This window comes from Chinchilla lanigera, unplaced genomic scaffold (genome assembly GCF_000276665.1).
Source record: "Chinchilla lanigera isolate Chin_1 unplaced genomic scaffold, ChiLan1.0 scaffold00054, whole genome shotgun sequence".
NCBI classification, from domain to species: domain Eukaryota; kingdom Metazoa; phylum Chordata; class Mammalia; order Rodentia; family Chinchillidae; genus Chinchilla; species Chinchilla lanigera.
In genome coordinates this window covers 2227705-2240188 of record NW_004955455.1, presented here as the reverse complement: position 1 = coordinate 2240188, position 12484 = coordinate 2227705, and the positions used below count along the sequence as shown (strand labels likewise).

Here is a 12484-nt window from a genome sequence, read left to right as displayed (position 1 = left end):
AGTAATTTTCCTACTCTCATTGTTTGTCAAATTAGTGCTAATGGATCAAAGTGGGTCCTGGGACTTAGGAGCTGAAGGCCAGATAGCAAACCAACATTTTACTGGGTTAGTACATTTACAATTTTCAGTTTCTCCTATTTTAATTGATAGGATGTGGTGTAATTTGTTCAGTGGTCTGCTATCACTTAAAAGGAAGCACATGTGTTGTTAAAACTTCCTTAAGCATATTATTCAGGTATATGCAATTTAATTTCAGAATATCTAATGTTTAATAAAGAAGCACCTTAACAAAATTTACATGTTAATGTGCTAAAACTTATTTATTGGTATCTGAGAGTTTAGTGCCTTTATTTTTAACTGTTACGGTGTATAAAGTGGAAAGCCAAATAATGAATCTGTGGTATATTTGTGACTGAAACGCACTTGGACCAGCAGCTAAGCTCCACTAAAGGAAGGGCTGCAGAGTTTACTAGCAGTTGCTTAGGACAGCGCATCAGCCTAAGCTAACCAGTGATCCTCTTCTCGCTTCCCATCCCAGGTGCTTGCTTCTTTTGACCTCACCTGGTCATGATTCCAGAGCACAACCAATCGGTTTCCTTGCTTTGTTGTAGGATAGGGAGTGTATTACATTAGTCATTTGGTTGTTAAGGTTTTTAGTAGGGCTGAAATTCTGATTTTTCAGGTGTTCCTTTCCAAAGGCCTTGTGGGCGGGAGGTGTGTCTGTCTTCATAAACATGGTGGTGTTGGGTGTTTGTGCACTAGTGTGGTGGTGTTCTGTTAATCAGAGTGGCCACAGCTTGGTCGATAACCCTGGGTGGGACATAAAACCACTCACTGTCTCCTTAGGACTCTGGAGCGTCTCTCTGAGTTTAGAAGAATTACCAGACTCCCCTGTCCAGTGGACATATATTTGACTGCATTTTTCAGTGCTTGATTCAGTTGTTTAAAAATTCAGCATGTAGGGTTCATTGGTGTAAAGCCAGTAAGGATTAATGAGAGGGTTGAATTGTAGAATATTTTTTAATGTGGTTTTGTTCCTCTGAGGTACATTCAGTAACAGAAACTAGGCCAACAAGTTATTGACAATTAGTGGTCTTTTGGGAATCTGCTTTAATGAATAGATAAGAATGATTTGTAATTAGCATAATAATTATATGCAAATGAATGCTTCTGAATTGCTCTAAAACACTTCTGAACTGTTTAAACAGCCCTCCTGAGATCTTGTTACTCTATTAATTTGTGTAGCAAATTTTTTTTTCATAGATCATGCAAAGATAAACTTCAGCCCAGCCCCTGTCCGAGTGATTATGCATTCCAAGGTGGTAGGACCTGAATTAATGAGATTTACTTATACTATATTAATGGTACTCTGTGGGAACCTGAAAGGGTGAGGAGTCACTGGGGAGATGTAATTAAAAATAGAAAGGAAAGCTGCTTATTGGAAAATAACTGTTGAAATCAGTTTCTTAAACAAGTTAGTAAATGTTATTTCTCTTTACACCTCTGTTACTTGCTATTGCTACATTTTACACAAACAGTTTTTTAAATGGGCTTACCCTTTGGAGTCTGGCTTGAATTTTGTTGGCTCCAGTGATACATTTGGCACTGGGGTCAACAGTGATAGGATCCAGGCGCTTTTTGTTTTTATAAGTGCCACAATACTGAAAACATAGGGAGTGCTTAGAAATTATGTTTGTTACTTATCCTCATTTTTAATGCAGCTTTTTCTCCTATCGTGGGCTTTAGTTTTAAGATGTGATTAGAGGAAATAAGCTTTGCTGAGTGAACAGCAGTACCCGTGCATTTTAAACTTAGTATATGATCTTTGAGCTATTTGAACAGACACCTAATTAATCATCTTATGCTGAAGGAGAGCATTTTGTAGCTGGCTGCAAGATCTTAATGGCCCTCTCACTTTTTTATGTTTATACTATAACGTCTCCTCTCCTTAGGATTAATCTTTATGAGCATGTATTTTGTGGTTGCTAATGCTTGTGGCTTGGATACCCTCTCCCTAGTCCGCACACATCTTTACCTGTGGCAACTCATGCGTGGCTCTTTAAGTAGTGTCTGGTGTCTGGAGCTCATCTTGATTTTTTTTTTTTTTTTCACAAGCTGTCAAGAAACTCCTACCAGCATGCCCTTCACCTCCCACTCACTTCCCCATTCATAATCATGAGTTAAATCTAGGCTCAAGGACATGTGTAGGTTGGCTCAGCACACGTTCTGCACTTGCATTTTGGGGGACAGCTACTCTGCTAAAAGATTCATAAAACTAATATTCTTTGTCCTCAAAGTGAATGTGGTTTCTATTGAGACTTTCTGTTGAGACCTATAGTGAGTAACAGATGTACACCCAAGAGGTGGCACAACTTCTGTATTCCAGTGACAGAAAACAGTTATTTATAAGAATTTAATGAATGTATTCTGTGGCTACAGCACAGAGACTCAGTAACCCATTTATTTACCGTATTATATTTTATTTTATTCTCCAAAGAATGTAGTGACTTTCACTTGCCTTCATTTTTACTTAAATAAGAGTCTTCAATTAAATAGAGTTGTATTCACACTAATCTGAATCTACTTTATGCTGATATTGTTGTATTTTTATGTTGTTCAAACACTGTTACTGGCGAAGCAAGTGGTGTCTGGGGACATTACACCTAACTTGATAATGATGGTTGTACTAAGCCCTTATTCTGGCCAGGCCTCTGGGCATTATACAGATAATTAAAATTGGATCATGAAAAACTTTAAACTCAATGCACCTTAACAATAAAATTTTTCTACTTTTAAAAATGATTTTAAAATTCATTTTAAAAATGCATTTCCTTGGCCTAGTGAATTTGCTTTCTTTTTTCCCAAGGATTACAGAAAGTGCATAGCAAATTCAGCCTTCAGAATACCCAGGAGCTGAAGACTCAAGTAGGCTACAGCTGTCTTCACCCACAGTATTCTAAAAGAACTAATGAGATGAGAAGTCTGCAGCTGGTGGCAAGCACAATACACCATGAGCCAAGGGCTTCTCTTCATCAGAGCCTCCCCTCTCCCCATGGGACCCCAGAGGAGACAGAATACTAACAAAGCCAGCAGGCTGTCTCATTCCACACTATTGCTCATTTGCAGCTATAATTGGTAGCTGAGGTTGCATTCTGTATGCTGAAACTGTCATACATGAAGGAATATATTTGTTCATTGTGATACCGATAAAAATCGGCTAGTTTTCAAATACAGAAAGACCAAACTAGATACCCAACAGTAAAACTGCAGCAAAGAAGATACTGTTACAAAAAATTGTGTTTATCGTAGGGATGCAAAACTGAGGTTGTTAAAACTGCGTCTGCTTCCTGCTTTTTAGTATCTTGCTACTTAATTCAGCTGATTAAACATTTACGTATTCAGACTAACATAAAAACACCAAAATTCCTAAGTTTTGACAAGATGCATTATTCTCATCTGTCAGGGTTAAAGTGATACTGTTAATAATTGGGTTTTTTACATTTTCGGTATGATATCTTTAGTGTTTGCAGCTTTGTATTCAAGAGGCGAAGACTTAGTTTCCTGTATATATCTGCCTCATAGGAAGAGTCACGCTGATACCTATAGTGGTGTGGCCTCTTGGTGCCTTTGAAATGATACTGTGTTTTGATTGTCTGGAATTTGTTGACACCTTTTGCCATCATCCTATGCGCTCTGTCAGAGTGAGTCCTGGACAGAGGCTAAGGAAGTCTGAGTTGAATTCCTAGGGTAGGAAGCTGTACTACCACCTCCTTGGACTGGTTTCCTCATTGGTCAAGTGAAGGGAGCTGGGTGGTTTTTAAGGTTCACCTCTGAGCTTCTGCAGTCCATAGTTTCAGAAAATTGTCTCGCTGATCACTACCACTGATAATGAAGATTTGAAAAGATACTTTCTGGAATGGTTTATTAGGTCCAGAATGGAGAAGCTTTGCAATGTCGTTCTCCCTTCTTACTTAATCTATGTCAGAGAGGTACTGGAAGTTCCTGAAGTCGTCACGGTGGGGAGCTGGGTTAGGAGGGAGGAGTGTTGGCAGAGAAGTTCTCCTGGTCTCTTCACTTGCTTTGTAACCTTTACAGGTGCCACATCATGCTTTGGCCTGTGTTCCGGGGCAAGTTGCTCCCTTAATTAATTCACTCTTACAGGAGAAGAATTTCTGCTGGCCATAATTTAGATCCGATTCTCTTTCTAAATAATTTTGGTTTTGGTTGTGTACCGCCCTTACTATATAATGTTACCAGTTTTATTATTTTAGCTATAATGGTAATTGTGTGCATTTTTGTCTTTTGTGGTTTTTTTTTTTCTCTTGGGGTGGGCAAGTTTAAAATTCACAGTGATTCTACGCTCTGTGCATGGTATGTCAGTTCTAAAATTCTACTTACCTTCTTTCCCCTTCATATTTTAATATATTCATAATCTCCCAGTTACAAGGTTTCATTGGCTAAATATTTTTTTCATGCTACGGAAAATAATGGAACATTCTATATAAATGATGGCTATTTATTGTTCAGTTCATCTAAGTTTCATAACAGCTTAGGTTTTGTGAAAACCAAAAATAAAGCACAGGAACACGAGTGCCGTTCCATGGCAGCGTCACACCCCAGTCAGCAGGGAACGGGGGAGAGAGGATTCTCCCCTGTGATGCAGTAAAGTGGTGAACATTGACCAGGGTATGAGTTTTGCACTGATAATTAAAATTTAAGCATTAAAATATTTTAGACATAATGCACCTTAATGATGATTTTTTTCTACTTTTAAGTGTGATTTTAAATTCACTTTAAAAATGCTTTTTCTTGACTGATTTCAATTCTGACTATAGTTCTCTCCATTCCCCCGCTGGCTGTTAACACTCCTGGGGTTTTATTTATTCTTTTGTTTGCCTCTCCTTCTCCCAACTTTTTGTGGAGCCTGAACTATGTGTTGCTTCTTCTCACCGCCTGACCCCGTAGTCTACCTCTTAACCTGCAGGCTGTCTTCTGCATGGTGGTGTTCAGTAGATTTTGGTTGAGGAGGTGATGCTGAAGGTGATTATTTTATGTGATGCTGATTTTTAATTTGAGGGAAAAGTGAGCCTGTCTTTGGACTTTTATTTCAAGCCTTTAACATAGAATAAAAGCAGAGTGGGTTGCTTCTCATTGTGAATCCTAGTCTTGAGATCTTGCAATTCATTCTTTCCTCAGTTAGAAGTGAATTTTTAGGACGCAGTTCTGAGCTGGAGTTTAAGGGTGCATACTAACTGGCTGTAAATGAACTTTATGCTGATGTGCCCAGACGTAGGAAGGAATGCCAGTTGTCTAGCTTTTTGCAGGCAGTTTCATCTCAGCCTGTCATTTCTGGGTGCTGCTGCCTGACCTAGTACCCATGGCTATATCACATTATATACAGACTCTGCCCCAAAAATGTGTACATAAGGAAAAGAAAAATTTGTATAGATACTTCAATACTGAACGTATTGAGACATTATGAGATTAGTACAAGTTACCTTTGGACTCTGCAATTATAAGAAGGGCTCAAAGTGGTGCACATCAGCTTCCAGACATTTATTAGTATGCTGAAGTGTATATACATTATTTTGGCGGACTCTATATTTTAAAACATTAAAGCCCAGTGTAGCCAAGTAATTTTGCTTGTTTAATAATTATAGCTCATTGTGGGGCCTGTTTTTTTTATTTTATTTTTATTTTCATTAGTACATGCTCACAGTACATAATGATTGCATTCCTTGTGGGGAGTTGGTCCGTGTACATAAGACATTTTAATTCTTTTTATGTCTTCTTCCCCTCCCTCCCTCCCTTCCTGGCTATCCATCTATCCATCTCCCCCTCCCTTTTTTTCTTTTTCTTTTCTTTCCCTCCCTGCCCTACCCCCTCCCTCCAGCTCTTGATCCCCTTCTCATTTGAAAAAGATTTATCTCCCTACTTCCTATTACCTAACTTTTATTATTTATATATATTTTTTCTTGTATAAGAGAAACTGCAGTATTTTGTGGGGCCTTTCTGTAGCTTCTTAGACAACCTTTAGACAGCCTTCAAGTTCAAGGTCACATATTTACCCAATTACCTTTCTTAAAAGTTTTTTCTTCCTGGATCTCACATCTTTTCTTCTTCACATAATTTATTTATAACTTTCTCCCTAGGAATTAACATGCCATATGCGTTTACTGAATAACTGTTGAGTCTCAAGTGCTTCTCAACATGTTTTCTTTGATTTGGAAAGTTTGTATTATACTTGAGAGCATGTTCCATGTGTGCTTTGTGCTTGAACTGCCCTGATCTCCAGAATAGTGCTTTTTTTTTGCTGGAGTTTCATATCCGACTTGCCTGGGGATTTCCCTCAAGTATGTGGTTCCTTGACAAATGCAAAGAACCCGTTCCACAAACTCGGCTTTAAAAGGAAGGGTCCCTCCCCCTCCCCTCCCTCCCCCTCCGCCTCCCCTTCTTCCACCTCTCTCTGCCACATTCTAAACTGACCCAGTGACCTCTATTGTTACTACAACTCAATTTTTTTTGGCACTTGAAAAGTAATTTTTTATTTCTATCTATAGAATATGTACATATAATGAAAGAGGATTTTTATAAAGCAGATAGGTTAAAAATATTTTTGTTTCCTTCATCCTGTCAGGAGAAGGATATTAAGGGGAATAGAACCTACGTGCACTAGAACAGTGGTCGCAGACCTACGGCGTGCATGCTGCAGTGGGAGGTTGGTTATCATTGAAAGCTCTAAAGGGTTCGCCATCACTGCACTGGAACCTTGGAAGAAACACAGCCTTTAGGGCCATTCCTCTGTGTCATAAGGTAGCTGAAGCCATCCCGTGACACTCTCTGGTTGCCTGCTTGGACAGTAAGGGGTCAGCGTGAATGCAGCCCCTCTTCCATGAGGCATAGGGGTTTTCTGTAGCCTTCTTTGGACCAGGATTAGAAGGGTAGATCAAGGACTTTTTAAGTTTCTCCCACACATCATGGAAGAGAAGGGGAAGCCACAGTCAGTTTTATGTGTTCCCAGTCACGGTGGCTGCTCTGTGCGGGCATTAATATCCCAGGGTCTTTGTCTACAGGGATTGCCAGAAGTGAGAATGGTGCATTTTATTTCTTGAATGTTGTTCTCTGCCTATGAAAATGCTCAAACCGTGGGCAATGTTGGCAGACACATTTTCGGAGATAACTGTCTAGTAACTAGTCATAGTGGGTTGCTAGACAAGGCTTTTATTATTTACTACACAGATTTTTTTTCTTTGCATAAGATAAAACCTTAAAGCAAAGGGAACAAAACTGAAAATGTAATGTCTAATAGAAGCATTGTCCTACTTGTATGCTAAAGCACAGTACATTTTAATCAGTTTCTATCATGGGTTTTGGTAGCTGCAAAGAGCCGTTCTGGCAAGGTTAAAGAATGTTGTCTGCTTTTTTTTCTCTGCCTCTGACTTTGTTTTGCTTTACAGGACTACAAAGCTAATGAAGACCCAGCATTGTTCCAGTCAGTCAAGACCAAGAGAGGCCCTTTGGGACCCAACTGGAAGGTACTGGATGCTGACCTTTCTGACAAGCAGAGTCTTGGCAGCAGAACACTTGACAGGTCCTGAGTCTTGAAGAGCTGATGACGTTTAAGTGAAAAATAGAAATGGCACAAAAAGTGGTTTTATTTGTGATAAGGACTTACAGCCAGTTGCAGTTGGCCTGCAAATCTGGGCTGCATTAACAAACAGAACAGAGCCAGACTGTCACTTTCAGCATAATGGTATTCTGATAACTCCTAAAAGAGACAAGTGATTTAGTCCTTGGGGATAGTAACATTCTCTTTTGAGACTTGAAGCAGTATAAAAATTCATGTTAAATGAATGTTTATAGTTTAAAGTTCAATTTTAGTAAAAACTGAACAAATTCCCTTCACCAAAGCTCATATTCTTGGCGTTTTGATAGTTACATTTTGGAAAGCAGGACACCAGAGAACAATTTCTGTGACAAGTCGTTTTTGAATCAAGAGTACACCTATACTTTACTCATACCAGTAAGAAAAGCAGTGGCCTGGTGATAGTTTGAATTGCTATGGAAATATAATGCATAGGAAAGAACATCCACAGTGCTAAATGGCAAACTCTTAAGGAAGGCTTAAGTGTGGATGATAAGTCACTAGAGCTAATTTGACAGAAGAGCAGGAGTATAGAAACCTAAGCCTGCCCTGAGCAGATTTTCCCTCACAGGGTTTTCTTGGTAACCAATCTGTTCATGCAGAAGCCAGTCACAGGCTTTGGCAAAAGATGTCTAGGTGCTAGTTGCTTGCAAGTAGAGCATTCCTGTGATACCCCCCCCACCCACAGATAATCCATTGATTGGTTGTCCATTGTTGTCAGGCATCAGCTAAAGGGAAGAATAAGTCTGACTTTGTTAATAAGAAGTGATTCATGATTTATTTTGTTTTATATTTGTTCTCTGGGTAGTTCAGTTCATAGTTCTCCCAACTTAATGATCAGGACTAGAAATTTAATACCTAGAAAGTGTCATATCTCACATACACATTAAGGAACAGATTCAGGATGCATGATCTAAATTTATCTTAATGGTGTATAGAATGTCTCCACCCTTTTCCGGATTTCTGGTTGCAGACTCTAGACTCTGAGGCAGGGCACATTTAATACTGGCCTTTTAAATAGCAGTGCTGCGCCAAGCAGCAGGTGGGCTGGGACTCCTCCAAGGTTGCCTTTGCTCCTAAAGGGGCGCCTTGTTTTAAGGAGTACTAACTCTAGCTGTTGGAGATGCTACATGGAATGTTTAAAATTCTAGAGGTTTTGTTTTTGGAAATAATGTGAATTTATCATTTTGCCAGTTATAGAAGAGCAGTCTTCTTTTCAGTCCTGGGATTGAACCCAAGTTATCCTGCCTGTGAGGCAAATACTGAGCTACATCTTACCCCTATTTTTAACTTTACTTTTAATTAATTAATTAATTTAGAGTCAGGGCCTCACTGTGTAATTCAGGCCAGCCTAAACTCACTACATACTCCAGGCTGGCTTGAACTACCAGCCGTCCTGCCTCAGCCTCCCAAGTCTTGGGGTTATAGGAGTGTGCCACCATGCCTGGCTCCTATTTTTAATTTTATTTTGAGACATGGGCTTGCTCAGTTGCCCAGGCTGGCGCTGAACTTGCAGTCTTCCTATCTCACCCGCTGCCCACCCTTTACTTTCCTGTATCAGATAATAGCACTACTCAGGTAGAATGCTGTCCCATGCTGATACCTTTCCGCTGATGTGCTTGTTGATTGTTCACTTTAACACAGTGTTGCTGGATTCAGCTACTTTGTAAATTGAGTTACAACTGAATTTCAGTCAGTTACCACGAACTCACAAATAACTTGGATCATCAGGAATACTCAATGAACCCATTTCTTGCTGTGAGGGAAAATAAGAGAGATGACGGTTGCTGAGAGTACACTGTAACAGAAAATAGGTTCCTGTGCACTTCAGTTTCACAGCATCTTCTGTAAATGTATTCAGCAGGCTCTCTTTTTCATAACGGTGCTTATCATGGTACCGAATGATAGTTGGAGAAAAGGTATGTGATAGTTAGGCCAAGGTGAAATTCTGCTCGGGACCTCTTCGCGCAGGGGTAGATAGAAGATTGCTCTTGTGTAAGTGCTGGCTGGTGGGTGTAGGTCAGTGGTGGCACCTATGGGGTGCGTGCTGCAGCAGGCTGTTTGTTATCACTGGATGCTCTGAAGGGCTCCCCATTACTGGTGTAAGTGTACAGCCCCTCCATAAATAAGGCTTTCTGTGAGTCGTCCCACCCGCATGTTTCAACAGAGGGCTGCTCCCTTAAAGTGCACTTTCAAAATGTGCTCAGATCAAGGCCAATCCCTTGATCTTTTTGTTTTATTGTTCTTGTTTTAAACCCAGGATCTCGTGTGTTAAGCGTCCAGTTTACTGCTAAGCCATGATCCCTTTGAAACATTTCCCTACTTACCCCATGGAGGTATTTTCCTTCTCAATGACTGCACTATTTCTGTTCTCTAGAGTAGATGGGGAAAAGAAACTTTTTTGGTGCCAGAGACCGTGGCAGGTCCCGGCCGTTCTGTGGGGTAGGTCCAGCCGCTTTGCATTATCAATGGGAAGCATGGCTTCCCAAACGTAGGCAGTGACTGTAGGAAAAGCCACACGGCATCTGCTGTTTCAGTAGCACCTGACCAGCGCTACTCAGGTAGGTGAGAGGTGAGGTAGCGGAGTCTGACTCTCAAGCTGGCGATGGCCACCTCGCCAGGCTGCACCTTTCAGCCGTGTTGCATCATCGCAGCTGTGTGAAGCGGCACAGTGCTGTGACTTACAGAGCTTCTAAGAGTGTCTTTCTGCCTCGAAGAGGAACGTTAGTACCTGCCTGAGAAAGTAGCTGTGAGGGTTAAATGAAATGAAAGTAAGTTCCCCGTGCAGAAGAGGTGCTCAATATATCATCGTACTTTTGTCTTTGAAAATAATCGTTTCAGCTGTCGTCATTGGGTCTTGGAGTTGATGAGGTCTGTGGATGTGCTACTCTGTTTATGACAGTTATTTTTTTTTTTAATCACTGTCTACTATCTACCAGTTCCTCTTATTCTAGCATCTGGTCACTGCAAAGATGTCCTGTTTCACCTGTCCTTACCCTGTGTGTCACACAAGTGCCAGACATGGACGGCCGAACGGTTCAGAGAGCCTTCTCTAGCGGGGGATGGTGTGGCTGGAAGTGAGAAGTAGTGTTTCCTTTTCCCACATGGGTCCGAGTACAGACTTGGCGTGCTTGCCCGCCCGCCTTCTTTCCTGTGACACGATAAATACATTTTTTTCTTTTCCTTCTTTGAAACTACAGACTCAGATGCTGGCTTGGTTAGATGTTCATTTTTCTTCTGAAGAAAGAATTTTAAAAATCTGAGCACATGAGTCACATTTTGTTACTTAGGGCTCAGCCCTTGATTAAGTGACTGTGTGTCTAGTAATAGGAGAGCGATTTATAACCTGATTAAGATTTCTGCTTCAAGGCAGAATTGTGTGTTTCTGATGGATGTGAATTCCTTGTTTTTCAACAGCACCATCTGTGTGTGTGTGTGTGTGTGTGTGTACACATGTATACATGTTTTCACTTTCTGTTCGGGGGTTGGATGTGTGAGTCGCAACGCTGACATAAGTACCTAGTCTGACTGTGTATCCAAACAACTTCACGTATGGATTCTCTCTAGTGTTCCAGCTTGGCTTCTCTGATCTGGATGAGAAGTTGTCATCTTAACAAATTGAAATACTACCTTTGAAGATTATGGTGTCATTTTAATCCTATGGCAGGGTCTCATTTTTTTCTCCATTTAAGCCAGGCACTTCATGAAGACTTAAGCTTCTGTGTCTACATGTGTGTGATAGTAATTAGGCCTCAGAACGCCTTTGTAGGAGACTCTGCCAATGTGTCTGTCCCTTACAGTGTTCAACAAGTCTTGCAAATTTTAGCCAGTGCTCTGAACCTTGGATTAAAAGGGGATCAGGTCAAATAAAGAAGTTGATTCAGAAAATATGGTGGGTTTTTTTTGTTATCTTTATATGATGTCCTCTTTTTAATTATAAAAGCACATCCTGTTTGTCCTGTTAGCTTTGTCTGATGCAGCCCGAGCAGTTGGAGCTCGACCTTTCAGTCTGTCATGCTGTTTGCGTGTTTACACACACTATAGGTTTATTCTAGAAAGGACCATGGCCTCAGGGACATTGTGTCCTCCAGATCAGAGAGGGTGGACAGTTTTTTGTCATAGAGACACTTAATTTGTTTCCTGCCATTCTACCAAAAATTCCTTCTCTTTCTACCCCACGTCTGTGAGAAGCCTTGGTTGTCAGAGGGTTAAGACAAAGAAACTGCAAGACTGTTGGCTGGGGTAGGAATAGTGAAGGGAGCTGTTAGGAAGAAGTTCAAATCCAGCTGTGGAAAGCTCTTTTGAGATAGAGATTGGCAGGAAAGAGACCCAGAAACTCAAGTGGCTCGTGAGAAGTATCCTTTCCTGGTAGCCGTCCTACCACGGTTACTAATAGCCCTCTCGTCTCCTAGTCTAGACCTGTCTCTGAGGCCTGGAGAGGACGTAGAAGGCGTTTGAGAATGTGCTCCCTCTCTGTAATCTCACCTTTGAAACCCTGTAGTGGGTGACATAAAGAGGCTTAATAATAATAATTGTTCTCTGGCTAGGTCACATTGTGGGTTATGTATTACAAAGCAAACCTGCAAATATGGCTGAGCTTTGTTTTGTTTTTGAGTTCTTTGGTGACTTGAGTTTTGTTCTTTTTTGTCGTTCATTTTAAAATTTTTTTATTTTTTTTATTTTAAAGAGTAAAAGAAGGATAACATAATAATAGGAGGCGCTTACCAAATTACAGACAAAGTGGTAGGAAATTATCAATGGTTATTGTTTTACATATTGTTATCTATAAGATAGTTTCTCAGGAAAACAAATAGACAAATGATAGTGAGTTACAGACAA

The 12484-nt window shown here is 40.4% G+C and overlaps 1 protein-coding gene across 3 annotated transcripts in view; it reads left to right on the top strand.

The window, feature by feature from the left end:
• The window catches only part of Pitpnb (phosphatidylinositol transfer protein, beta), a 65188-nt gene that overhangs the window by 35018 nt on the left and 17686 nt on the right, over positions 1–12484 (top strand). For all 3 annotated transcript variants that reach the window (XM_013520442.1, XM_005396160.2, XM_005396161.2), the window contains exon 8: positions 7458–7535. In XM_013520442.1, coding sequence (XP_013375896.1) covers positions 7458–7535 — 78 coding nt within the window. The remainder of the gene's footprint in view (positions 1–7457; positions 7536–12484) is intronic.